Genomic DNA, 26,888 nt, shown 5'->3' on the forward strand with positions numbered 1-26,888 from the left:
GCAGTTTTTCTTTAGTTTCTGTTTACTTGAGAACAATACTACTTGCCGATAGAAACAAGATAACAATGAGTGTCAAGTTAATGTATTTTCTTTGTATATGTATAAGATACATATAAGAACAACTTGGCTGTTAAATAACATCTTTATTAGCCACGCTTTGAAGAAGAGCAACTCAGGACAAAACTACAAGCAGTGCTAGAGAGCATGGTTATTAGGCCCTTTCATGTATGAGGCCAAAATGTAGGAAGCTGTGAGGATCTATAAAAAAAACATAGAGTCAGAAACTGACAATGATAAGACCTAAGTCTATTAAGTTTTTGAATAATCAACTAAATCTCTCTAAAATTTTATGTAATACATACCCTTAAGACAAGATCAAAACACACTTTGTATGCTTTAAAAAACTATTCATTTCTAATTATAAATTCACAAAATAGAGTTTAATATAATCACTATCACTATTTTCCGACAGCAATTCAGTATAAATCTTAAGTGGAGAAGTATCATCAGATACTTTTATATATTGCTCATCACTACAGAAGAAGATGGGATTACTTTAATGGAATATATTGTTAACCTAGATTTATTTATTTATAAAACCTTTTATTTATAGGTTTGTTGGTTTGTTTATGAGAACTTTTAAAATTTGTTTATTTGTAAGAGCTTAGAGTAATTTATAAGTATGTTAGTTCTGAGTGGGGATTTATAGATATATCTGCCATTTTTATCTAAGACACATAAATCTTGTCTAAACATGTACCTATACACATGTACCTAACTATTGTTAGGTTATAAATGGGACAATGTGTTACTTTTACTATTCAGCATAATAACAGAGTTTTATTTCTTCTTATTCAATGAAACAAAGTGTCTAACACAGAAGATAGTGTAACAAATTTTATTACCTTTCAGATATCCAAGTATATGAAACATGTGTTGTCAAATATGGCTTTAGCTCTTTAAGTGTTTTAGATCTATGGCTTAGTTTGAGAAACATTATTAATAGTAACCGAATGTATTTAAGTCATAGAATAGTTTACCCCTTCACATGCAGAATATTTTGTTCACATAATTTTATACAGCTTAATTATGATGTACTTTTATATATACTGACTTATGAGAGAAATATTTAACACATCTGATATAAAGTAAGAAATCTATGAAAACCCAAAATAACATTTATCAAATATTTTTTCTGCAAAAATATAAAATTTTGAAAAGATAAACTTCTACTTTTATAAGTTGATTATGCAATTTTTATGTGTACATTAATGAAAAATTTTGTATTCACACCTAGTTAGTAAAATATTGTGAACAACTCAATATTGTTCATTATTTCACAGGTTGATGGCTTAGTGTTTAGCATTTGTTGCCATTAATATTATTAATATTTAACTTTTATAAGCTAGATATATTTAATATTGATGCAACGTAGTTTAAATATTCTGTTTTAAGAAATAATATTGTAAATGTAAACACTGAAAGAAATGTATCAAATATGGTTGACATAGTATTTCTGTGGTTTGAAACTTAAACTTCCTTCTCATGGTACTAACTTTTTACCCACAATACACCACCAGGAACATTTAGCACCAAACTAGGCTGAAACTCACTTTCCTACTACCCAGTGATTCCTCCCAAGAGTATCTTACCTACGCGTTAAGATTTATAACTCAGAATGAAACTCATGAGAGCTTTACTCTCATTTCCTTACTTGAAATCAGCCTTTCTGCCACCACGGCTCTGTGGAATTGAGAGAGCTGCATGTCTTGAAAGGTTTCTTGTACTGTGGTAGGTAGTTCAAGTGTTTGTTCCACTAGTGTTTGAGAGGAGAAAAGTGCCAGGTCTCATGGCTCATTGTGCTGTTCATGGCTTTATCTGGTGGGGCCAAGGGACTCTTCATTAAAGACCGAAATTTTACCCCCACTTTCATAGGTCTGCCTTCATTGTCCTCTCTTATTTACTTGTTTCTCACAGGCTAATAAATAATGAAAAAAGATTCAATACTGTGTATGCACTTGTGTGCACATATTCTAGGAGGGCCATACATGCACTACAAACCAGCTAACGAAATCAGTGGCTTTTGCCTTTTCTTTCTCTTACTGAAACTTCACCTTCTCCAGAAATTGCAAATATTAAATCTCCAAAGTTAAAAACTATTACTCCAGCATAATGCCACCTATGAAACATGACATGTCTGACCTCTAGTGATAGGTCACAATCAGAAGACAAAGACACAAAAGTAGTGTGTGAACTACTGGCAGTGTGCAGAAAGTGAATGTGAGTTAAAAGGTAATTTCATAGTTATTTACCCATACCAAAGATACCTCTATATTGATATAGCACAAAGGCTGTTAAGAACTGAATCTGCAATGCTCTGTCAAGGCTTTGATGAGTAACAGATAACTTATAATTGTTACTTTTTCAGTGGTGAGGTTTAACACAGATGTTGACTGAAAATGTGCTGTTTAAGAACTTACTAATCAGCCGAGTAAGAAAACAATGGCTACAGAGACTTCCTGCCATTATTCATTTTGGGTTGGCCCTTACTATCATTCTCAATGTGTAGCGATATGAGTGTGGAGAGTCGAAGATGTGAAAAGATGGGGACTTGGACTGAAGCTGATCTTGAGGAGAAACATGTTTATTCATTAATTAATTAAAAAGAGAAGTTTTTACACATCTAATTCATAATTACCTATATGAAGATACATTACTTATATTGTTTGATATATCGAAGCTATAGAGACTTGAAAATATAATAGTGGAATTTTACATGAAAAACAAGTCTAAAATTGAATTAAACTCACCATGCCCTGGAGGAAAAGTTTTCAGTTTACTAAGTGAAACTAGCTCGTATATGGATAAAGTAGGCCAGGTTTCATAACAAGGACACTTGCGAATTAATTTCAACTTTTTTGCATTTTCACATTTTACTTTTTCCTGGGGAAAAAAAAGAATGGCCTTGTCAGATTTCAAAATGAGATAATTAAAAACTAACAAAACTTGCCGAAAAGTTTCAGAAAAAGAAAAGTACTATATGGCTATTTTACAGTATAAATTTAATTAATAGTTGGCTATCATTATGACCAATAGTTATACTGTAATTCTGTTGTTCATATTTGTACTGTAATTCTAATGTTCAGATTTGTTTGCCAATATATCCAACTTGTTCCATACATAATGCTTTAAATTGCTATAAATATTTGCACATTTTAAAATAAACAAGACTTAAAAGGGTGTGTGTGTGTGTGTGTGTGTGTGTGTACTTAATTTCATGAGAGAAAATAACAAAACAAGAAAAATAGTTTAAGCCAAACACTATGAAATGTAAACATACTGATATCTGGTATTTTGGAAAATGTTGAATTCTGAGAAAGCCACATGTTTATGAGGTTACTGCACCAAAGGAAATTTCTTATTCTTTGAGATCCTAAGCAATAAGGTGTTTATCTTTCATCATGAATACTGAACCTTCAAGTATCATGGAGGACCTAGACCTACATTGGAATCTGTCAAGAAGTCTACAGGGAACTCCAAACCTCATTGTTTAGATAAGATTTTTCTACCCTCTAAAAGAAGTGAGGTGGTTGGAGAGCAGGAAAAGTTTTAGTTTAGACTAGAAAAGTACAAATTTATATTAAAATATATATAAACAACAGAATTTGATGCTCACAATAAAGTTTATATGTCTTTTTATCCAATTATGAATTTGAAAGTTGTGCAATTCTGAATTAGCATGTCAACCATTCTGTCTTTCTTTGTTTCTCTGTTGTGATAAACCAAATAACCCAAAACTACTTGAGGATGAAAGCAGTTATTTTAGCCCCCACGCTACAGTGCATAATCTAGAGAAGGTGGAACAGAAGTTGGAGGCAGGAACCTGGAGGTAGGAACAGAACATTAGACCTTGGGAAATGCTCTCTGCTGGGTTACTTTTCCACTTGGCTCAGCTACCTATTTTATACTGCACAGGTGTACCAGGATCTTCTTACATTAATTTGCAATCAAGAAAATGTCCCAGAGATATTCCCATAATTCCATCTATTGGAGGCAGTTTCTCAATTGAAATCCTTCTTCCAGTAGGTCTATGTTAAGCTGACAGAAAGCAACTAGTCACATATTCTGAAGAAAGATTGGTACAGACCAGTGAGTCCTTGAAAGCAGTAACATTTTGACCATCTGATCATCTGTGTCCCCATCAAAAAACATGCCATTGACATACCAACTCCCTATCTGATGTATGAGTGAATTTAAAACTGATATAAATCAGAGGCATGCTCACAATGTATGCCCACAGAGACCCTGTTTTTCCTGACAACTACTGAAAGAAGCTGACGAAGTGCCCATCAGCCAATAAACTACAATTCACGGTCTCTACGATCAAGTCAAACTTCAAAAGTCAGGTAGATGTGCACAGCATACCAACTGTAACTTCTCATACTCTATCGCAGGTATTTTGAGGATTTGACAGTCAACATCGGTCACAATTGAACGCTCACTTTCGTCTACTTCATGTGATAATTCCAGTGATCCAAAGACACTCCACTTTCTCACCTGTGAATAAGATCAAGAAGCAGGCAGAGTACAGCATTATTCATTGATCAGCACTCACACAGACACAGTGAGAACTGTATGCACAGTATAGGTGAGTTGTAAGAGGTCAGAGCCCTAAATCCACTTCTACGGAAGGGCCCCTACACCTTTACGTGGATCATTCTTGCATCTCCAAAGGTGCCTTTTTCTGGACAAAACATATTCTATTCCTCAGCAATATAAAGAAAATTCCATGAAAAAGAATTTTCTTTCTTTTATTCATTCATTCCTTTAAGAGTCAGAAGTATGTAATTACTTGATGGAAGAAGGGGTGCAAATAGTCAGTATACAGCTTCTTTATTAATAGCTGTGTGTGTTGGTAGTAATGAATAAAATTAATATGGTGATGTCATGGATAAATTATTCATATGTGTGTATTCATGTAGAGTTATCTAAATTGTGGCAGAATGTTATCTCCAAAATATTTAAGTTATTATGGTAAAAAAAATCCTATCCTCATTGAGTATTTATGCTAGGCTTTCCTAGGAAAAATGATAGAAAATATGAATGAAAAGTGTCACAAGGCTATTCAAGATATTGTTCAGGAATGATAGTCAAAATTCTGTTTAAAATACAGTGAAAGTCGTTTCTTTTTCTTTTTAATGAAAGAAATAGTCGAGCATGACATAATAAACCTACAAAAAGAGGATATTTAAATCAAAATCCCTGCAGAGGCCAAAGTGGTCCACAGTGTTATTTAACTTGGATGAGGTCATGGAGCTTGTTAGAATTCAGGACAGAACATAAGACTCATTACCATGTAAGGTGAGACAGCTGAACTGATCCTACACCCTAAGAATTCTGATGATTGCTGGGTTTGTGAAATCCAGACAAGAAAAGCTGTATCCACTAATCCATGCAAGACACAAAAACTTGTCTTTTATCTTCCTGTCCTGGCAGAATATTTAGAAAATAAAATATTTAGCCCTGTAGCTTGTATATGTGGAGAGTTTTCATATGGTACAAATCTTACAGCTGACTGGTTAATGAAAATCCTAGTAACAACTCAGGGACATACAATATTTAAGCTTGTATATAATTTTAGGAGGAAAGGAATTTCCAGCAGAAGCAAATAATCATAAAATAACTAATTAACATGATAAGACATATATAGAAATTGACAAAAATAAAGAAAAATCAACATTATTATTAAAATATCTTATTTATATTGAATTATTTAAACATAAAAAAGAGAAAAATATTTTAAAGGAAAAATAACTAAATTAAACACTATAAATAATATTTACTAAAAGGACAAATTACTTATAGAATAAAGTAATTCAAGTTGAACTCTTATACAATATGCAGTTAGCACTTAAAATGTATAAATGTGGAAGGAATAGAAATACAGGTGTTGAACAGATTGGAAGATGGACTGGAAATATTAAGTACATGGGAACTCCAGGAGAAGTCAAAAGGACAAGGGAAACATGGTCAGAGAATGACAGTGGTTACGAAGTTAAGCCTTTCAAATAAAGGAACACATAAAGAACAAGCCGAGTCTCTATTCAGAACTCATGTACTGAAGTAAGTGATGAACATGTTCTTCCTGTTCCCCTTTACCAAAAGTTTTAAGCAGACATGTTATACCTTATGTTCCTCAGCAATTCTAATTGACCATCAGCCAATTCGTCCAAATTACTTAGCATTCCATTACAAAAGTCATAACTGGTCAAAATTATGAAGTGTTTCTTTCCTGATTAATTAACAAATAGCACTGAACCCTTTACTACTGTGAAACTGTGAAGCATTAGGTACCTTTTGCATTGGTAATAATTTCATTGAATTGATTTTATTTTTTCATTTTATTAATATTTCAGCTTTGTTCTATAAATATGACTATGTTCAAAGAGCTAAGGAGGAATATCTCCCAACCTGGAATTTTTATTTATATAAAATGGTAATGAAGAAATAGAGAAAAACCAAAGTGATTCTGGTTCTATACAGGATGTTGAACAAACTTTGAAATAATAAATTTTAGATAAAAAAGTATACTACCCAAGGAGAAATAATGCAAGGAATCTGAATGCTATATACGTAAAATATAAATGACAGTGCTGATTAGTAAAGAATAAATAATATAAAATGTCTCAAATATATGCTTAAAATTACAACTGATGACAATAGGCACCAGACTGTGTACACATTATTTCAACAAAAACCCAATTTACTATTCTTCACTCCTGTGTTTTACTCATGTTTTCAATGGAGAAAAAAAAATGTTGTCCACTTGTATTGATAAGGGTGGTTCTTCTCTCTCAGCCTACTAACTCAAATACTGAATCTTATCCTGCTATGAATCAGAGTCATCACACCCCCAGAGGCATACTACATCCAAAACTAAGGTTTTGTCAGCCATTTGCTTTCTTAGTTCTACCACATTAACATATATAATTAACCATTTGTGAGAAAAACAAAGTTATACTTTTTTTAATTTGTAAATTAGACATGGCATCGTACTTCTCTATTCCCAGCTTATCCTGAAACTTGAGGGAAAAACATGGTCATCTGGGAGTTATTATAAATGTTGTACCTCAATATAATTGCCTTAAATTATTAATTAATTAATTAAATTAAGAAGAACTTAACATTCATATGCTTTGAATATTTTTCTCACTAATATTTTAATATAACACATTTTTTATCATTTATATTGTGCTAGTTAGGAACCTTTTAGGGACAAAATGTAATTATTGAAATATAGGTAAGCAAATTGGCTTTTTATGCCATCAACAAGTCAAGAAAAAAGCACAAACTTCTGCTTCATAATACTTGTTTTTGAATCAAAACCTATGATTGTCCGATCTGTAACAATCACTACTGATGTTGCAGAAGCACATTTCATTGTTAAGCCTATCCCCATATATGAAAAAATGTTTGCTCTTCATAAAGCAGTAGCACAAAGCATATAATTATAGTATATCTATATACCATAGTTTCAATAAATCTGTATGAACCTCTAATAACTGTAAGTTTGATTAAAAATGTTTGTTTCTAATGTGAAAAAAATATAATCAAAACACACCACAGAAAACAACTCAGACGTAAATTAAAATGTCAACAGGTATTTGAATAAAACACTGAAGTTGATCTTTAATGAACAATTGGGAAGAATCAAGTAAGTGTGAAGGAAAAACCAACAGTGTGAAGAGACAATCTGCTCAAGGAACGTCGAGTAAAGTATATAGCAAACTTCAAAAAAAATGTCTACAATAGGTTTGCAAAAGCTGTCAAGAATCCCAGGAGAAAACTTTGAAATATTTATGATGTTAGAGGGGAAAAGTACCTTTCAGAACCAATTTTAATCTATTTCTATAATTACCTATCCTATTGTTAAAATTAGTATTTTGCATACAAATTAATCTTAATAAATCACCAAATTGTGCCTTAATTTTTTTAAAGACTACATTCTTCACCTGAATTACATACCATGCTCTGAACTTTATAAACAGTTCTTTTTGAGACACTTCCACATGGTCACAACACTGTAAGTTCTGAACTGTAAGTAGCAGACACAGTCCAGAGAGTTGACTGGTCTGAATCCAGAGCAATAGCTGATTGCATTACTCCCATTTGTGCCCTATATGTGATTAATGGAGTATTCATAAGTGATGGAGATGAGTATTTGATGCTGGAAATCCAAACAATAGTTATTCTATTTAATATACATCATTCTTTAAAAATTGATGTCTTTTAAACTTTTCAAAAGTTAATTTTCATTAAAAACTTAAATAAACAACTTTTAAGGTTGAAAAATAAATGACTAGTTACAAGAACAAGCTACAATAATTTAAATGTTTTTAAATAAGTTTCATTTAATCTTTTATTACATTTTACTGTGGTATTCTTATTTTTATTTTTAGTGTATGTTGGTAATCGTTAAATTAAATGCTCTACTTTTGTACACAGAAATAATTTTAGTAGGTCATTGAATTACATAAAAATTTTAACTATTCAGTAATATATTTCATGAACAGATTTATTTTGTTTTCTATCTCTTATCAACAGTGGCCCTCTCTCAATTTTCATGTCCTCATTCCCCAGGCCACAGAGAGCCTTTTGCTTCCATCACCTTCATCTCAATGTATTCCTTGTATGTTCATAGATAGATGATAAATCTAACTCCAGTGCAGCCTGACGATTTCCCTGGACTCTTAGAGGACCAGGATATGGTCTCAGATCATTTATCACTAAGTCTTTCCTGTTTCACATACAGTTTTTCCTCTGCAGAATATTTTCAAAGAGGCATCCTAGGAGCTTGTGAGACAGGTCAAAATACTTGCTGCCCCTGCAGGGGAATGGAGGCCATTCCTCAAGACCCACATCTGATGCCTTACAATCTTATGTAATTCTTCTAGAACCTATAGACATTTGCCCACCAAATAAGTACACATAATAGACAGAGTTTTGTTTTGTTTTGTTTTGTTTTGTTTATTTAACTATCTTAGAAACGTTTGGTTTTTCCAAATCCTTGGCTACAGAAATTACTTAAATGGAAAAGGCTGAACAACTGGTGAGTGGGAGATCTAGGCTGCAGGAGAGCAGAGAGATCTCTGCAGAGTGCACATGTAAAGTGCACACCCTGCCTTGCCCTGCCATGCCTTGCCCAATTCAGCGACTAGGAAGAGATAATTAGAACTTCTGTTTCCATCCAGAGGCGACTTCAGGACTCAGAGCAAAGCCTGGCCCATCTGCTACCCGGAACGGCAGCTCATAAAGGCTGAACAACTGGTGAGTGGGAGACCTAGGCTGCAGAGGAGCAGAGAGATCTCTGCAGAGTACACACAGAAAGTGCACATCCTGCCTTGCCCTGCCCTGCCGTGCCTGATCCAGCGAACAGAAACAGAACATCAGAACTTCTGTTCACACCCGGCGACTCTGAGGCATAGAACAGGGCTCGGCCCATCTGACACCTGGACCAGTGGAGAACCAGGGACACAGACCAGATACAAGGGAAAGGCAAGAACATATCACTGACAACAAAATGGCAAGAGGAAAGAGAAAGAGTATATCCCAAGAAAACCAAGACAATCTAGCAACACCAGAACCCAGCTCTCCCATAACAGCAAACATCGGATTTCCAAACACTCCAGAAAAAGAAGACACAGACCTGAAATCATACCTCAAGATGCTAATAAAAATACTTAAACAAGAACGGGAGGAAAAGCAAAAAGATTCAGAAGCTTTTAAAGAAGAAACAAAAAAAAAAAACACTCAAAGAACTCAAAGAACTAGAGGAAAACAGAACCAAAGAAATAAAGGAATGGAAGAGGGAAATTAAAACAGAAATTGACACAATAAAGAAAACACTAAAAGAGATAACCCTAGAGTCAGAACACCAAAAAGAGAAATCAGGAGTCACAGAAGCAAGCATTTCCAATAGATTACAAGAGATCAAAGAGAGAATCTCAGGGGCAGAAGACAACATTGCAAACATAGACAAAACAGCCAGAGAAGATGCAAAAAACAAAAAGCTCCTAACCCAAAATGTCCAGGAAATACAAGACACAATGAGAAGACCGAACCTAAGGATATTAGGAATAGAAGAGGGAGAAGAGTATCAACTAAGAGGCACAGTAAATATCTTCAAAAAAAACATAGAAGAAAACTTCCCTACCCTCAAGAATGAGATGACCACGAGCATAAAAGAAGCCTTCAGAACTCCAAATAGGTTGGACCAGAAATAAAATACCTCCCGACACATAATAGTAAAAACATCAAGTTGCCAAAGCAAAGAAAGAATACTAAAAGAAGTAAGGGAAAAAGGTCAGGTAACATATAAAGGCAGACCAATCAGACTCACACCCGATTTCTCAACAGAGACTATGAAAGCTAGAAGAGCCTGGACAGACATCATGCACTCCTTAAGAGAGCACAAGTGCCAGTCCAAGCTGCTATACGCAGCAAAACTATCAATCACCATCGATGGAGAGATGAAAATATTTCAAGACAAATCAAAATTCACACAATATCTGACCACAAACCCAGCACTACAACGAATTATAGGTGGAAAACCAAATATAATGAGGGAAAATACAGCCTAGTAAAAACAAGAAAACTCCTAAACAAGAAAACTAAAAGAAGAAAAAAACACAGACACAACTCAACCCACAAAAGCAATAATGGCAGGAAACAGAAACAACTATTCCTTGATATCTATTAACATAAATGGTTTCAACTCCCCAATAAAGAGACATAGACTATCAGACTGGATACATAAACAAAATCCAGCCTTTTGCTGCATACAGGAAACTCATCTCAGAGACAGAGACAGACACTCTCTCAGAATAAAAGGGTGGGAAAAAAACTTCCAAGCAAACAGCTCCAAGAAGCAAGCTGGAGTGGCTATTCTAATATCGAATAAAGTAAATTTCCAACCAAAAGTTATCAAAAAAAGATAAGGAAGGACACTTTTTACTCATTACCGGGGAAATATGTCAGGAGGAACTCTCAATCCTTAACATATATGCTCCAAATAAAAAATCACCAACATTCATAAAAGAAACCCTACTAAAGCTCAAAAAATACATTTCACCCCACACAATAATAGTGGGAGACTTTAATACCCCATTCTCACCAATAGACAGATCAGGGAAACAGAAACTGAACAAGGACACTGCAAAACTAGCAGAGACTTTGAACCAAATAGAATTAATAAATATATACAGAACATACTATCCTAAAGTAAAAGAATACACCTTCTTCTCACCACCCCATGGCACCTTCTCGAAAATTGACCACATAATTGGACACAGAACGAGCCTCCATCGATATAAGAAGATTTAAATACTCCCATGCATCCTCTCAGATCACCATGGTCTACGGCTGGTCTTTAACAACAATAAAGACAACAAAAAGCCCACATACACATGGAAACTAAACAACGCTCTGTTAAAGGATAGCAGGGTCACAGAAGAAATAAAGTAAGAAATTAAGGACTTTCTAGAATTCAACGAAAATGAAAACACAACATACCCAAACCTATGGGATGCAATGAAAGCAGTATTGAGAGGAAAACTCATTGCCCTAAGTGCTTCCAAAAAGAAACTGGAGACAGCTTATATCAGCAACCTGACAGCACAGCTAAAAGCCCTAGAACAAAAGTAAGCAGATAAACCCAAAAAGAGTAGACGGCAAGAAATAATCAAAATTAGGGCAGAAATAGACCAAATAGAAACAAAAAGAACCATTGAAAAATATCAACAAAAGAAAGAGTTGGTTCTTTGAGAAAATCAACAAGATTGATAAACCTAGCCAGACTAACTAGAGGGCAAAGAGAGAGTATCCAAATTAACAAAATCAGAAAGGCAATTGGCGACATAACAACTGAAACTGAGGAAATGCAAGAAATCATCAGATCCTACTACAAAAACTTATACTCCACAAAATTGAAAAATCTGGAAGAAATGGATGAATTCCTAGACAGATACAAGATCCCAAAGTTAAATCAGGACCAAGTAAACCATCTAAATAACCCTATAACACCTAAAGAAATAGAAGAAGTCATCAAAAGCCTCCCAACCAAAAAAAGCCCAGGTCCAGACGGGTTCAGGACAGATTTTTATCAGACATTTATTGGGGATATAACACCAATACTCGCCAAAGTATTCCAAAAGATAGAATCAGATGGAATATTACCCAACTCATTTCTTGAGGCTACAATAACCCTCATACCTAAACCACACAAAGACCCTACAAGGAAAGAGAACTTCAGACCAATCTCACTTATGAACATTGATGCAAAAATACTCAACAAAATCCTTGCAAACCTAATCCAAGAACACATCAAAACGATCATTCATCATGACAAAGTAGGCTTCATCCCTGGGATGCAGGGATGGTTTAACATAATGAAATCCATCAACGTAATCCACCATATAAACAAACTCAAAGACCAAAATCACATGGTCATCTCACTAGACACTGAGTTAGCATTCTACAAAATCCAACACCCCTTCATGTTAAAAGTTCTGGAAAGAACAGGAATCCAAGGTCCATACTTAAACATAATAAAAGCAATATACAGCAAACCAACAGCCAACATCAAACTTAATGGCGAGAAACATGAAGCAATCCCACTAAAATCAGGGACTCGAAAAGGCTGCCCACTCTCCCCCTACCTATTCAACATAGTACTGGAAGTCCTGGCTGGAGCAATTAGACAGCAAAAGGAGATCAAGGGGATAAAAATCAGAAAGGAAGAGATAAAAACATCACTCTTTGCCGATGACATGATAGTGTACTAGAGTGACCCCAAAAATTCCACCAGAGAACTCCTATAGCTGATACACAAATTCAGCAAAGTGGCTGGATAAAAAAATTAACTCAAAGAAATCAGTAGCCTTCCTATACTAAAAGGACAAACATGTGGAGAAAGAAATTAGGGAAAAGGTACCCTTCACAATCGTCACAAAAACTATGAAATACCTTGGTGTGAATCTAACTAAGCAAGTGAAGGACCTGTATGACAAGAACTTCAGACCTCTAAAGAAAGAAATTGAGGAGGATCTCAGAAAATGAAAAGATCTCCCATGCTCATGGATTGGAAAAATCAACATCTTAAAATGGCCATCCTATCAAAAGCAATCTACAGATTCATATGCAATCCCCATCAAAACTCCAACCCAGTTCTTCATGTAATTGGAAAGATCAACGTGCAATTTTATATGGAATAACAAAAGACCTAGAATAGTGAAATCCATCCTCAACAACAAAAATACATCTGCGGGAATCACTATCTCTGACCTCAAGCTATATTACAAGGCAATTGTGCTGAAAACTGCATGGTACTGGTACAGAGAAATAGGCATGTGGATCAATGGAATAGAATAGAAGATCCAGAAATGAGCCCTCATGTATATGGTCACCTGATTTTTGACAAAGGAGCAGTAAACATTCAATGGAAAAAGGACAGCCTATTCAACAAATGGTGCTGGTCCAACTGGCACTCAGCATGCAAAAGAATGAAAATAGACCCTTTCTTATCTCCTTGTACAAAGCTCAAGTGTAAGTGGATCAAAGATCTCCACATTAAACCAGATACACTGAAACTATTAGATGAGAAAGTAGGGAAAACCTTAGAACACATAGGCACAGGAGAAAATTTTCTGAACAAAACACCAATGGCTCAAGCTCTAAGGTCAAAGATTAACAAATGGGACTTAATGAGATTGCAAAGTTTCTGTAAGACTAAGGACATTGTCAAAAAAACAAAACGGCAACCAACAGAATGGGAAAAGGTCTTTACCAACACCACATCAGATAGAGGCCTAATATCCAAGGTGTACAAGAAACTCAAAAAGCTAGACACCAGAGAATCAAATAACCCTACTAAAAAATGGGGTAGAGTGCTAAACAAAACATTTTCAGTTGAGGAACACCGAATGGCCGAGAAATATCTGAGGAAGTGCTCAACATCCTCAGGGAATGCAAATCAAAACAACCCTGAGATTCCACCTCACACCAGTCAGATTGGCCAAGATCCAAAACTCAGATGACAGCAGATGCTGGCGAGGCTGCGGAAAAAGAGGAACACTTCTGCACTGTTGGTGGGGTTGCAAGCTAATACAACCACTCTGGAAATCTGTCTGGCGATACCTCAGAAAATTGGATATAGTACTACCTGAAGACCCAGCTATTCCACTTCTGGGCATATACCCCAGAGACACTTTAATACACAACAAAGATATATGCACCACAATTTTTATAGCGGCTCTATTTATAATAGCCTGAAGCTGGAAGTAACCCAGATGTCCTTCAGTAGATGAATGGATACAAAAATTGTGGTACATATACACAATGGATTACTACTCAGCCACCAGAAACAATGACTTAACTAAATTCTTAAGAAAATGGCTGCATCTAGAGAATATCATCCTGAGTGAGATAACCCAGTCACAAAAGAACAGACATAATATGCAGCCACTGATAGTGGGATGCTAACCCCAGAGGCTTGCACTCCCCCAGAAACAACTCACAGACTGTATGAAGTCCAAGAAATAAAGAAAACATAACAAAATAAAAAAAATATTTACAAAACAAGAAAACTTTAACTATTTCCATGTTACATTTTGTTTTACATGTCCTTTATGCTCATTGTAACTATTAAGTTTTCAAGGCATAATATCAAACCTTGAAAAAAATCAAGTACTGACTAAAAAATATATTCATATAGTTTTATGTAAAAATTATGTTAAAATCTGAAAAAAAGTACTGACATAAATGTATAATTTTAAGCAAAAAATGTTTAAAATCTGTACATTTATCTTTGTTTTGTAAAATAAAGTTTTTTTAAAAAAAAGTAGTTACTTAAATGGATGTGTTTCATACCACCATGACTTCATGTTTACCCATAATCCAAACCCATTCGTGTTACTGCAGACATACAGGCCATTCTGGCTGCATTCAAGATCAGATAGTAAATACCATTTTTTTTTTTTTTTTGGCCAGTATAGTGAAGTATGACCAGAAAGAATTTTATATTTCATTTTTTCTTTTTCCAAAAGTCAAGAATCTAAATCTAAATTTCATTCATCCCTATAGAATTGCCAGGTTACAGTGGCCTTTTGTCAGGACAAGAGCCAATATAAAAATGACTTAACTCTAAGTAGACAAAGTTGGGAATGAGGCTAAAAGCCCAGGTCAGGAAACTTGTGGAAACTGCTGCAAATTTAATTGTTTGATGTTATCTGGGAAATTACCTGACTTATTTTCCAAGAAATAGAAAAGGTACTACAAAGAAACTCTTCAAGTCATCTGACTGCTACAGAGGGGACATTAGTGGTCCACTTTATTGACATCTTCAATGACAAAAGTATTCAGGAGACATGGACAATAAAAAAATGGGAGAGGAATGTTAAACTAACATAATATGGAAACCAAAGAGCTCCAAATTGTTTATGTTCATCTTTATTCACTACAAACCCGAATATGGCAATAATTATGGCATAAATTATTTCTAATTATGAAAGAAATCATTGCCTTTCTACATGACGAGGAAAACATACTAATGCCTAGCAGGAACACTTCCAATGGAGGATTGCTACCTGAACCTTTTTTATTGTTCCTCTCACTTCCCTTGCCTAGTCACTGGGAGTCTCTGCCAAAGATCCAGCCTCTGGTCTCTGTTCTGTACTTTAGATAACCCAACTTTCTGACAATGCCTTTTCCACCATGTTGCTCTATTTGAGAAAACTTTCGAACCATTTGCCAGTTCTAACATCATTTGAAATTCCAGCTCTGCACTTAGTTAAAAATCTCTGCCCTTAGATCTTTTGTGTTTTATATCATGGTTTTGCCATTGATTCTAGACTCCAACCTTTAGCTCTTCACAACTTAATCTACTTCAACAACTCTACCTACAAAACCCCATTCAGATTCAATTTTGTAACTGTCACTAATAGTAATTATTCTTGCATTACTATCTTCATTGTGACATTTTGTGAGTATTCCTCTAATGATAGCTATAGTTCTTTTAAAAAAAAATCTGAAATTGGCCTTTACACACTTATTTCTGTTCATCAATTCTTAGGTCTGTTTTTTTTTAATCTTTTATTATGTCTCTGACATGATACTAATCATAAAGCATTTGCTTTGCTTTTATTTTTGTATTATTCAATTACTACTCAAAGGTAAAATGCCTTAGGAGGTAAGAGAGTAAAACCCTAGGAGAACTCTTCTTTATGGCTATGTAGTCATCAGATGAACTATCTCATAAGATGGCCAGTGTACAGATATCTCCTCTGGGTATAAAAGAAAATACAAAATGGTTTTATGAGAGCTGGCCACTGACACTACCAGAAGTCCTGGATTAAACTCTCCTTTTTTTTTTTTTTTTTTTTTTTTTTACTGTCTCTACCTGGAAGACTCATGGGCTAAATCTTAAACCAGAAGGCAAGGGATCCTTTGAAAGAAATCTTCTAAGCCCTGAGGTATAAGGTTTGCCTAAACTAATATGGTCACTTTCCTTGTTAAATATTACCTTGAATAATTAAGTTTTATAATATTTAAATGACTTTTCCTCTTGTAACGTAGACAAGCACTACTAGATGTCCTTCCAGGTTCCTTCTCTCCCAGGAGATACCTTGACATCTCTGACATCTATTCATACTTTGTCTCAGTAACCTGTCACTCCTCTAAAGCTTATTACACATTGCCATTTAGCATGTATGTGATCAAGTATAGACACCTCCCTTAGCTACATTTTTGTTGCTGAAAAAAAATGAAAAAGAAAACTCTCAAAGGCGGAAAATAAGGAATGGTTTATTTCAGCTTACAGTGACGTGTAGTAGAATTCCTAATGAACATAAAGTCACATTTGCAGGAGCCTGAGACACCTTGGTCACAATGGAATTTCATCTAGAAATGAGAGGAGAGAAGTGTGCATGTGCTCAGCTCATTTTCTCCTGTTTATTTCAGAATCCCATCAGAAGGACTGATGACAGAGGCTTCCCACCTCAATCTAGTAAAGATAATCCTTCGAAGGCAGGCTCAGAGATGTGTTTGCCAAGTAAACTCAGATCTCATCAAGTTGATGAATAGGATTAACCATCATAATATTCTCCTGGACTGGACCTAGTTAGAGGCATGAAAATTTCCTCTGAGTATAGGTTTTCCACATCAATTACCACCATGGTAAAATATCTCTAAAGATAAAATATTGACAATACCACCATCTCTCTAATTGCACTTAAGGTCTTCTCAAAAGCAAGGAAAATAGTCCTGGTACTAAAAACCTAGCTAATTACCCAGAACTATAGAGAACAAAATTTTATAGGAGAACTTAACTTCTGCCATAGCCAACATATCCTAAGGCAAAAAGGCAAGCATGTTATAATCAGAAATGGAAGTTTTGTGGGACGCCTAACAGTGTGAATGAGAGTCCCTGTCTCACTTGTCTTTTCTTGGGTCAACTTTCTTCCCACTTGCCTCATCCAGTTTGTACCTAACTTGGTATGCCAAGTTTGTTTGTTATCCCTAGGAACACTGATCTTTTCTGAAATGGAGGCAAAGAAGGAATGGATTTGAGGAACAAGGGAGGGGGGTACAGGTAACTGGGAGGTGTGGATGAAGGGGAGACTGGGAGAAGAATAAAGAATAAAAGAATTATAGCAAAGAAAAGGATATGATAGAACCCCTATATTCACAAAACAAATTAACAGCTGCACAGAAGTATAAAGAGCTGCATGTCAAGTTAAATATCCTAAATTAATGTTAACAAACTCTAGTAAATTACCTAATTTCTCACTTATTACAATCAATTTTTTAAAATTATTTTGTGTGAAATTGTTGTCATTAAAAGTAGGAAACAGAATTTTTATCATTAAAAATAAATCAGAAATGTCATAGGGCTGTGACTACACTAATTCTTTTTCAATTTTGTGCTCACAGTACTAGCTGGAGCAATAAGAAAAGGAAAATAATTAAAGAAATATTAATTGGCAAAGTAAACGTCAAAATATCTCTATTTGCAGATGATATGTTTTTATAATAAGAGCTCAGATATCCTCTAATAAACTTCTAGAAATTATCAGTAAAGCCACAGGATGCAAAATCAGCCTAAAAAATTAGAAGGCTTTTTATATACCAGCAAAGAAAAAAAAAACCATACTGAGAAAGAAAACATGCCCCACTTCAATTCCCAACAGTCTGAAGAATATATTTAGGAACAAACTTAACACAGACCTCTGAAAGAAAAAAAAAGAATAGATCTCTGAAACAAAAACCAGTGCCTTTCTTTGTTGCTCTGAAAAACTCTCTGATCAAGCAATGTAAGGAAGGCAGAACAAATTCTGGCTTAATATCTGAAGGTCCATCCAGTCCACCATGAAAGCAGCATGAGGTAGGTGGTGATAACCAGTGTGCTGGTAGGAAGCAAAGAGAGACAGAGGCTGAGACTGAGGTCACTTTTCACATTTATTCAGTTTGAGATCAAGCCTATGGAAAGATGTTGTCCATATTTAAGATGAGCTTTCCTGACTCATTTTTATGCATATTTATACGTGTAACAATAACAGATAAAGAAACAGAGGCCACAAACCTGAGAGGGACCAGAGAGGGTACATGTGTAGAAAAGGAGGGAGGATGGGAAATGAAAAATGATCACATAATTTTTTAAAAATTAAAAACATTTTAAGAAAAAGAGAAAAGAAAAGGTATTAATCTAACATATGAGGAGCCAAAGGCTATTAAACTTTTATTTGTGTTAACAGTCCTGAGGTACTACTCATAAGCCAGAGATGTTTTAAAAATATATTATAATTATAATAATGTAATTTATTCTGTGATTCCTTAAGCATTACTCTTAAAAATATAATAAAAGCATATTCTGCTGTGATTTAAAAGCCACAGGTTACTAATCTTCTCTATCCCCCTTAAGTCATCTGTTTTCATTCCTTCATCCAAAGCTCACACTGTTTCTCTTCCAGTGTATCAGCCATGCCTATACTGACATTGTATAAAGTACACCATGTAAGCATTACAAGTGTACAATATGCTACTGAGGCTTCTTCATTAAAAATTTCAATCAGATGATCCCAAAAATTCCACCAGAGAACTCCTAAACCTGATAAGCAACTTCAGCAAAGTGGCTGAATATAAAATTTAATCAAACAAATCAATAGCCTTCCTCTACTCAAAGAATAAATGGGCTGAGAAAGAATTTAGGGAAACAACACCTTTCACAATAGTCACAAACAATATAAAATACCTTGGTGTGACTCTAGCCAAGCAAGTGAAAGATCTGTATGACAAGAACTACAAGTCTCTGAAGATAGATATCTAGGAGGATCTCAGAAGACGGAATTATCTCCCATATTCATGGATTGGCAGGAATAATATAGTAAATATGGCCATCTTGTGAAAAGCAATCTACAGATTCAAGGCAATCCCTATCAAAATTACAACTTAATTATTTATATAGTTAGAAAGAACAATTTTAAAGTCATTTGTAAGAACAAAAAAACCCAGGATAGCAAAAACAATTTTCAACAATAAAAGAATTTCTGGGGAAATTATGATGCCCAAGCTGTATTACAGAGCAATTGGGAAAAATACTATATGGTATTGGCACACAGACAGGCCGGTAGATCAATGGAATAGAATTAAAGACCCAGAAATGAACCCACAAACCTATGGTCACTTGATCTTTGACAAAGGAGTTAAACCACCCAGTGGAAAAATGACAGCATTTTCAATGAATGGTGCTGGTTCAATTGGCAGTCAGCATGTAGAAGAATTCAAATCAATCAATTCTTATCACCTTCTATAAATCCAAAGTAAAAGTGGATCAAGTACCTCCACATAAAATCTGATACACTCTAACTAATAGTATAGAAATTGGGGAAGAGCCTCTAACACGTAGACACAGGGGAAATTTTCCTGAATAAAACACCAAGGACTTGTACTCTAAGATCAAGAATCAACAACATTCATAAAATTTCAAAGCTTCATAACTCAAAGGATATTATCAATAGGACAAAATGCAGACCAACAGATTGGGATAAAATCTTTACCAATTCTACATCCAATAGAAGGCTCATATCCAACATATACAAACAACTCATGAGATAAAACTTCAGAGAATCAAATAACTCTATAAATATGGGGGACAGAGATAAATAAAAAATTCTCAACAGAAGAATATTGAATGTCCAAGAAGCACCTAAAATGAATGTTCAACAACCCTAAAATCAAGGAACTATAAATTAAAACAACCCTGAGATTTCAACTCACACCACTCAGAAAGGCTAAGATAAAAATCTCAGGTGAGAGCACATGCTCATGAGAATGTGGAGAAAGAGGAACACTCCTCCACTGTTGGTGGCATTGGAAGCTGGTACAACTACTCTGGAAAGCAGTCTAGAGGGGTTCCTCAGGAAATTGGACATAGTACTACCTGAAGATCCAGCCATACAACTCCTTGGCATATACTCAGAAGATGCTCCAACATTTAACAGGAACACATGCTCTACTATGTTTATAGCAGCCTTATTTATAATAGCCAGAAGCTGGGAAGAACCCAGATGTTCTTCAATAAAGGAATGGATACAGAAAATGTGGACAATGGAGTATTACTCAGCTATTAAAGCAATGACTTCATTAAATTCTTAGAAACTGGAAAATTTTATCATAAGTGAGGTAACCCAGTCCGAAAAGAACATGCAAGGCATGCACTCACTGATAAGAGGATATTAATCGAAAACCTTAGAATACCCAAGATACAATCCACAGACTACAGGAAGCTCAAGGAATTGGAAGACCAAACAATGGATGCTTCAGTCACTCTTAGAAGGGGGAACGAGATATATACAGGCAGAAATACAGAGACAAAATGTGGAACAGAGACTGAAGAAAAGGTCATCTGGACACTGTGCAGCCTGCGGCTCGATCCCATATACAGTCATCAGACCCAGACAACATTGTGGATACCAAGAAATTCATGCTGACAAAGGCCTGATATAGCTGTCTCCTGAGAGACTTTTCTAGAGCCTGAGAAATTCAGAGTTGGATGCTCTTAATGAACAACTAGGCTGAGGATGGAGTCCTCAATGTAGGAGTTAGAAAAAGGACTGAAGGAGCTGAAGGGGTTTTTAGTCCCATAGGAAGAAACAATATCAACCAACCAGAACCCCCTAGATCTCCCAGAGACTAAACCACCAACCAAAAAGTATATATGTGGAGGGACCATGTCTCCAGCCACATTTGTAACAGAGGGTTGGTGTTACCAAGCATCAAGGAGAGGAAAGAAACTTGGCTCTGTGAAGGCTCAATGACCCAGTGTAGGGGAATGCTAGGGTAGGGACAAGGGAGGTAGTGGATTTGCGGGGGAACACTCTCACAGAGGCAGGTTGAGGGGGGATGGAGTAAGGAAATTCCAGAGAGGAACCTGGGTAAGGTTAAATATAAATAAAAAAAATATTTGATAAAACATGTCAACCAAATGTTAAGTTCAGTATCGTCAGTATCTTTTAAAATTAATTATTTTGGTCAATTTAAATGCCCAAAGATGTCAGCATCTAGAAATCTAAAGGAGATTTTTAAAAAATTGCAATATTGTGATCTCTGTATTTAGAAACAAAATGAAATGTCTTACTATTAATTTCTTCGAAGGTACATATAACTCAGCCACTGTAGAGTCTTTTAACTCTGCATCGAAAAGCAAACTTTCTCTGGAGAGCGAAGAGAAGACTGAGTCGTCGTCTTCAATCAGACTTCTAAACACCTTTATCCGACGTCGCGCCTGGCCCGTCAGTATGACATAAAGTCCATCGTCACCAATCACTGAAATAAATTGAAGCCAAATCCATTTCTAGCACACTGATCGAACCTGTCAAACCTCAAGCTAATTCCTGACAGCCTACAGTACCACAATAACATCCCCGTGATGCTCAGGTACCCACACTCAGAAAAGCGTAATGGATGAGTATTTGATTTATTCTATTATTTTCAGCTTGTAATATTTTTATGTTGACTTTTATATAATTATATAATTACCACTCCCCTTTCTAAACCATGCCATGTAGTAGCTCATCTTCTCAGGTAATTACTGGATTTTAATTTTTTTTTTAAAGTGAACAAGGTAACCTTTGTTATTAATAGATTTAAGTCATTGTGAGCAAAATAGGATTAGGAAAATCTTTAACTTTTGTCTTCCCGCCACAAAATTTCCATTTCCCTGCTGTATATGGCAAGGCATTCCTACTAGTGATTTTGTTAACATTTGCTTGGGAAAGGTAGTGGGCCGCACCTGTCCTACTACATGGTAAGTGTCCAAAACATGTGTCCTACCCGGTTCTTCAGGCTCAGTTGTATATCTGCAGCCCTAGCAATATATCCCACTGTTAGTGCTGCAATACAATTCAAAATCACTTCCAGTTCTTAAAAAATACTCTTTAGGATACGGAAAGTGGATGGTGTATTTTCCCATTTCATGACTGTTTGCATCACATTATAAATGGAGAACATCAACAAGGTGCTATGAGATCATCCTTTACAGGTTACTCATTCTCTTCCTGGAAGTAGAAACTTCGCAAACTGATTTTCAGAAGCTTTATACTATGTCTTTATACTACCCCAAATGTCATCAATTGCTCATATACTCTGCATTTTCCTCTAACTTGAATATTTATTAACTCTACCACTTACTCTCTCAGTGCTATGGGAGAGTAGTTTTTTGTTTTTGTTTTTGTTTTTGTTTTTGTTTTTGTTTTTAGTTTTGCATGGATGTCTAATGTTAAAATGGATAGCATTCTGGGTGGTACATTGTCAACCACTAAATAATCTATGTGGGGAGAGGACTAAAAAAAACTAATTAGAAGATCTTTGAGTGTATAGGGTAAAGAGAACAAAAGACATACAGAAACTCCATCTATGTTGAGGCTTTAGACAGATTAAGCAGGCATTGTTCACATTAAAAGCAGCAGGAAGGTATACCCAGTGTGGATTCTAATGTACATTACCAGTTTCTTTCTCAGAGTAAATTCTCCTCCCCTCCCCTTTGACCAAGAAAGCTGCAATTTTATTGGATGCCATACAGCAATGCTAAAAATACTACTTCACACATGCTAACATGTGTGTTCACACAATGCCATCTGATTAGGAAAATATTAGGAGACTTTTCAAGAATTCCCCCATATGATGCCTCAGTCCTTCTTAGAAGGGAGAACAAAAATGCAAGGTCAAATAGAGGAACAGGGATTGAAGATAAGATCACTCAGAAGCCACCTGACCTTGGGATCCACCATATATGTTGCTACTAAATCCAAGCCGGATAGCTGATCCCAAGAAATACTTACTGACAGGAACCAGGTAGAGATGCTTCCTTAGGGACTATGTAAGAGTCATATACAGCTGAGCATGCCTGCAGCTAGCCATCGGACTGAACACAGGGACCCCAATGAGGATGCTAAAGAAAGAACCGAAGGAGCTGAAAGGGGTTGCACCTCTATTGGAAGAACATTATCAACCAACCAAACCCTCCAAAACTCCCATGGAGTAAATCACCAACATCTGTGCACACATTGAGAGACCTATGGCTCCAGTTGTATATGGAGCTGAAAATAGCAGTGTCTGGCATCAATGTGAGAAGAGACATTTGGTCCAGGGAGGGCATGTTTTCCCAATGTAGGGGAATGCCAAGGCAATGGGGTGGAGAGGGGAACCAGGAGGAAGTGCACGTTTGTGAAGACAAATAGAGGGTAAGGCGGATGGGAGTGGGTCAGGAAAGGGATAACATCTCAAATGTAAATACAGAGTATCTAATAAAAAATTATATAAAAAAGAATTCCACATGCTTCTAAGAACCAGGATATGATGCTGGAATGAAAAATAATATCTTGAAATGAAAATGAAATGAATGTGAAACTATTAAAAAATCCTAACATTTCTTGGTCCCCCCCCCACCAGGTATCTTGTTATGATGTAAAATAAATAACTCCTTAGTTTGTATAAACAATGTCCTTTAATTATCTATTATAGAAGCTGAATTCAGTGTCTGTATAGATATTGCTGGTATTTTCCTTGGCTCTATCTATGAGTGGTTCATGTATTACTAATAAACATAGTTACATTGTTGTAGGGAATACAACCCATATATAAGGTGTCAAATTTAAGCAACAATACTTAGAGAAGGGTATTTTGCAAAGGAGTATACTCTCAAAAATGTAACATACAAATGCAATAATATTTGATTTGCAAGTTCGTTTTAAATAAACCAGATATGATAAAAAGAAATATTTTATTGGTATGAGTTAAATTCCAGTTGTAAAAATTCACATCATTAAGATAAATGCTACTTCCCTGTAATCTCCTTCAAACCCATGGAACATCAGCAGCCAGTGTTCATGTGTTAATTAGTACACAGCTGTCACACTAGGAGCTACAAACATAAGCAGCATTCTCCAAATAAAACATGTTCACTTTGGGGATGAGGGTAACTTCATTGATCTTCTAAAGAAAACATTCCTGTCTGTACTGGCTGGTTTTGTGTCAACTTGACACAAGCTGGAGTTATCACAGAGAAAGGAGCCTCAGTTGAGAAAATGCCTCCATGACCTCCAGCTGTAAGGCATTTTATTAAGTAGTGATCAAGGGGGGAGGGCCCAGCCCACTGTGGGTGGTGCCATCCTTAAGTTGGTAGACCTGGGTTCTATAAGAAAACAGGCTGAGCAAGTCAGGAGGGGCAAGCTAGTAAACAACATCCCTCCATGGCCTCTCCATCAGCTCCTGCTTCCTGAACTGCTTGAGTTCCAGTCCTGACTTCTGGTGATAAACATCAATGTGGAAACATAAACTGAATAAACCCTTTCCTCCCCCACTTGCTTCTTGGTCATGATGTTTGTGCAGGAATAGAAACCCTGAATAAGACATTGTCCTTTAGGCTTTGCTGAATGACAGTAACTTTCATATATACTTTGTTTAGTCGAATCTGTGATTAAAATAAGGCCATGAAGGAGTCAAAGAAACTGAAAGATTTACAAGACCATTGAAAAATATTTAGACCAGAACATATGTCATAACCACAAACTATACTTACAAGAAAGTTCAAATTAAGCTATGTTATAAGCTTCAAATTACTTTATGATTAAAACACATGCTTAGCAAGATGTGGACATAAACAAGATGCAATATATACATACAAGATTGTTAAAAGATAATGTCTATGTGTATCTGGATAGACAGTAGATAGAAAGATAGATAGATAGATAGATAGATAGATAGATAGATAGATAGATAGATGAATGATATGAATATAAACTATGGATATGTATGCATTTATATATGTATACATGTATAAATGAACATACATAATGGGTATATGTATATATACATATATATACTTAGCACTAATGAATATATAATATATGAGTATCTATATAATGAATATGTATTAATGAGTGTATATAAAGAGAGGGAAATACATTTTATTGCATTCCATTTAAAATTTTAAAAAGCATGTTTCAAAATATATTTTCAAAAATGTTTGTTCATAAATTCAAGGAGCAAAAGTTAACAAATATGTCTATGAACACCTACTAAAAATATAAACATATGTAATACATAACATTTGTAAGGAGGTTTGGCACTGTAATATTCCCTAAAGAATAGTGTGTAATTTAAGTAAATCTTATTAAAAGGACTGTATTGATAACTGAGCGAAATAATAATAATTGATGGGACTCCAAACTGACCTTTGCTTAGACTTATCTCTTTAATAGAAGTTAACAGTCAGATTTTAATAAATGACATGATGAGTTATACCTAAAAAGTATGAATTATTTTGAAACAACTTAAATTTGTATCTCAAAATCTAGAAGCAACTCTTTCCATTTACCTAAAGACACTAATTACCAACAGCAACATATTCTGAGTACTAAATATTTGCCATATATAGCTACTACATTTTAAACCCAATTCTAGTCACTCCAAAGTCATAGAGCAATTTGTACTGGTCTAGTCAGTAGGAAGTGGAGCAGGCCTCTGAAGGGGGAGAAGGGTTAAGCTGATTATAGGAAAGACAGAAAAGAAGACTCAGAGACAAAGGTTAGAAATCAGAAGGGTTGCCCATTTAGTGCCAAGGAAGACTAGGGTTTAATTCTCTTAGGCTTTTCATACTTTACAATATCAAGGGAAACAACAGCAGAGACAATGGCTGATGTACAATCCATATCTGTATCAATCCGGCAAACTCCCTATTTTTCTCTGATCCTTCTTCCAAGATTAACAGAACATTCAGCCCCTCACCTTGAACTTCAAGTATCCCTTCTTATTGTTCTATATGGCAGCAGGTCCCAAAATCTGCCAGTAAACACTGCCTTGACTTGACTCTCCCTGACAGGCAGGCTTTCACAGAAGCAGGCAAAATGGCTCCCGAGAGCACTGGTACAATTTTTTCAAATGAAAAAATCAACACTCCAAATGATTATGTAACATTTCAAAATTACATAAGCGCTTTCCCCAAATTGGGTAAATTTCTATAAGTTAATGTCTATATTGCTACCTTGGAAGAACAGGACTCAAAGTTGCAACCATATAAACTCAAACAAAGAAGTATTTTTCGCATACGTATTATAGATCCATGTCATTATGTAAATTAATACATAGATGTTTGTTCTATACATCCATAACATTTCTCAATAAAAAAGTATATTCACTATGTATTCCAGAATTCTGAAATTAATCTCAAATATTTCTTTAAATTAATATATCTAAATTATGGCCTAATCAGAGTTAACAAAAACTTCTCAGAGTTAATTTAAGAAATAGTTCATGTTACTTGCTCTGATGTATGTACA

At 35.2% G+C, this 26,888-nt stretch overlaps 1 protein-coding gene across 1 annotated transcript in view; it reads right to left on the minus strand.

Annotated features, from left to right (window-relative positions):
- The window catches only part of CNBD1 (cyclic nucleotide binding domain containing 1), a gene marked incomplete at both ends in the record, with an annotated part of 312,854 nt that overhangs the window by 92,286 nt on the left and 193,680 nt on the right, over nt 1-26,888 (minus strand). Inside the window, 3 exons of the mRNA XM_080938558.1 lie at nt 2,811-2,943; nt 4,426-4,557; nt 21,689-21,876. Of these exons, the coding sequence (XP_080794684.1) occupies nt 2,811-2,943; nt 4,426-4,557; nt 21,689-21,876 (453 nt within the window). The remainder of the gene's footprint in view (nt 1-2,810; nt 2,944-4,425; nt 4,558-21,688; nt 21,877-26,888) is intronic.

Source organism: Micromys minutus, assembly GCF_963924665.1.
Source record: "Micromys minutus genome assembly, chromosome: 26".
NCBI lineage: Eukaryota > Metazoa > Chordata > Mammalia > Rodentia > Muridae > Micromys > Micromys minutus.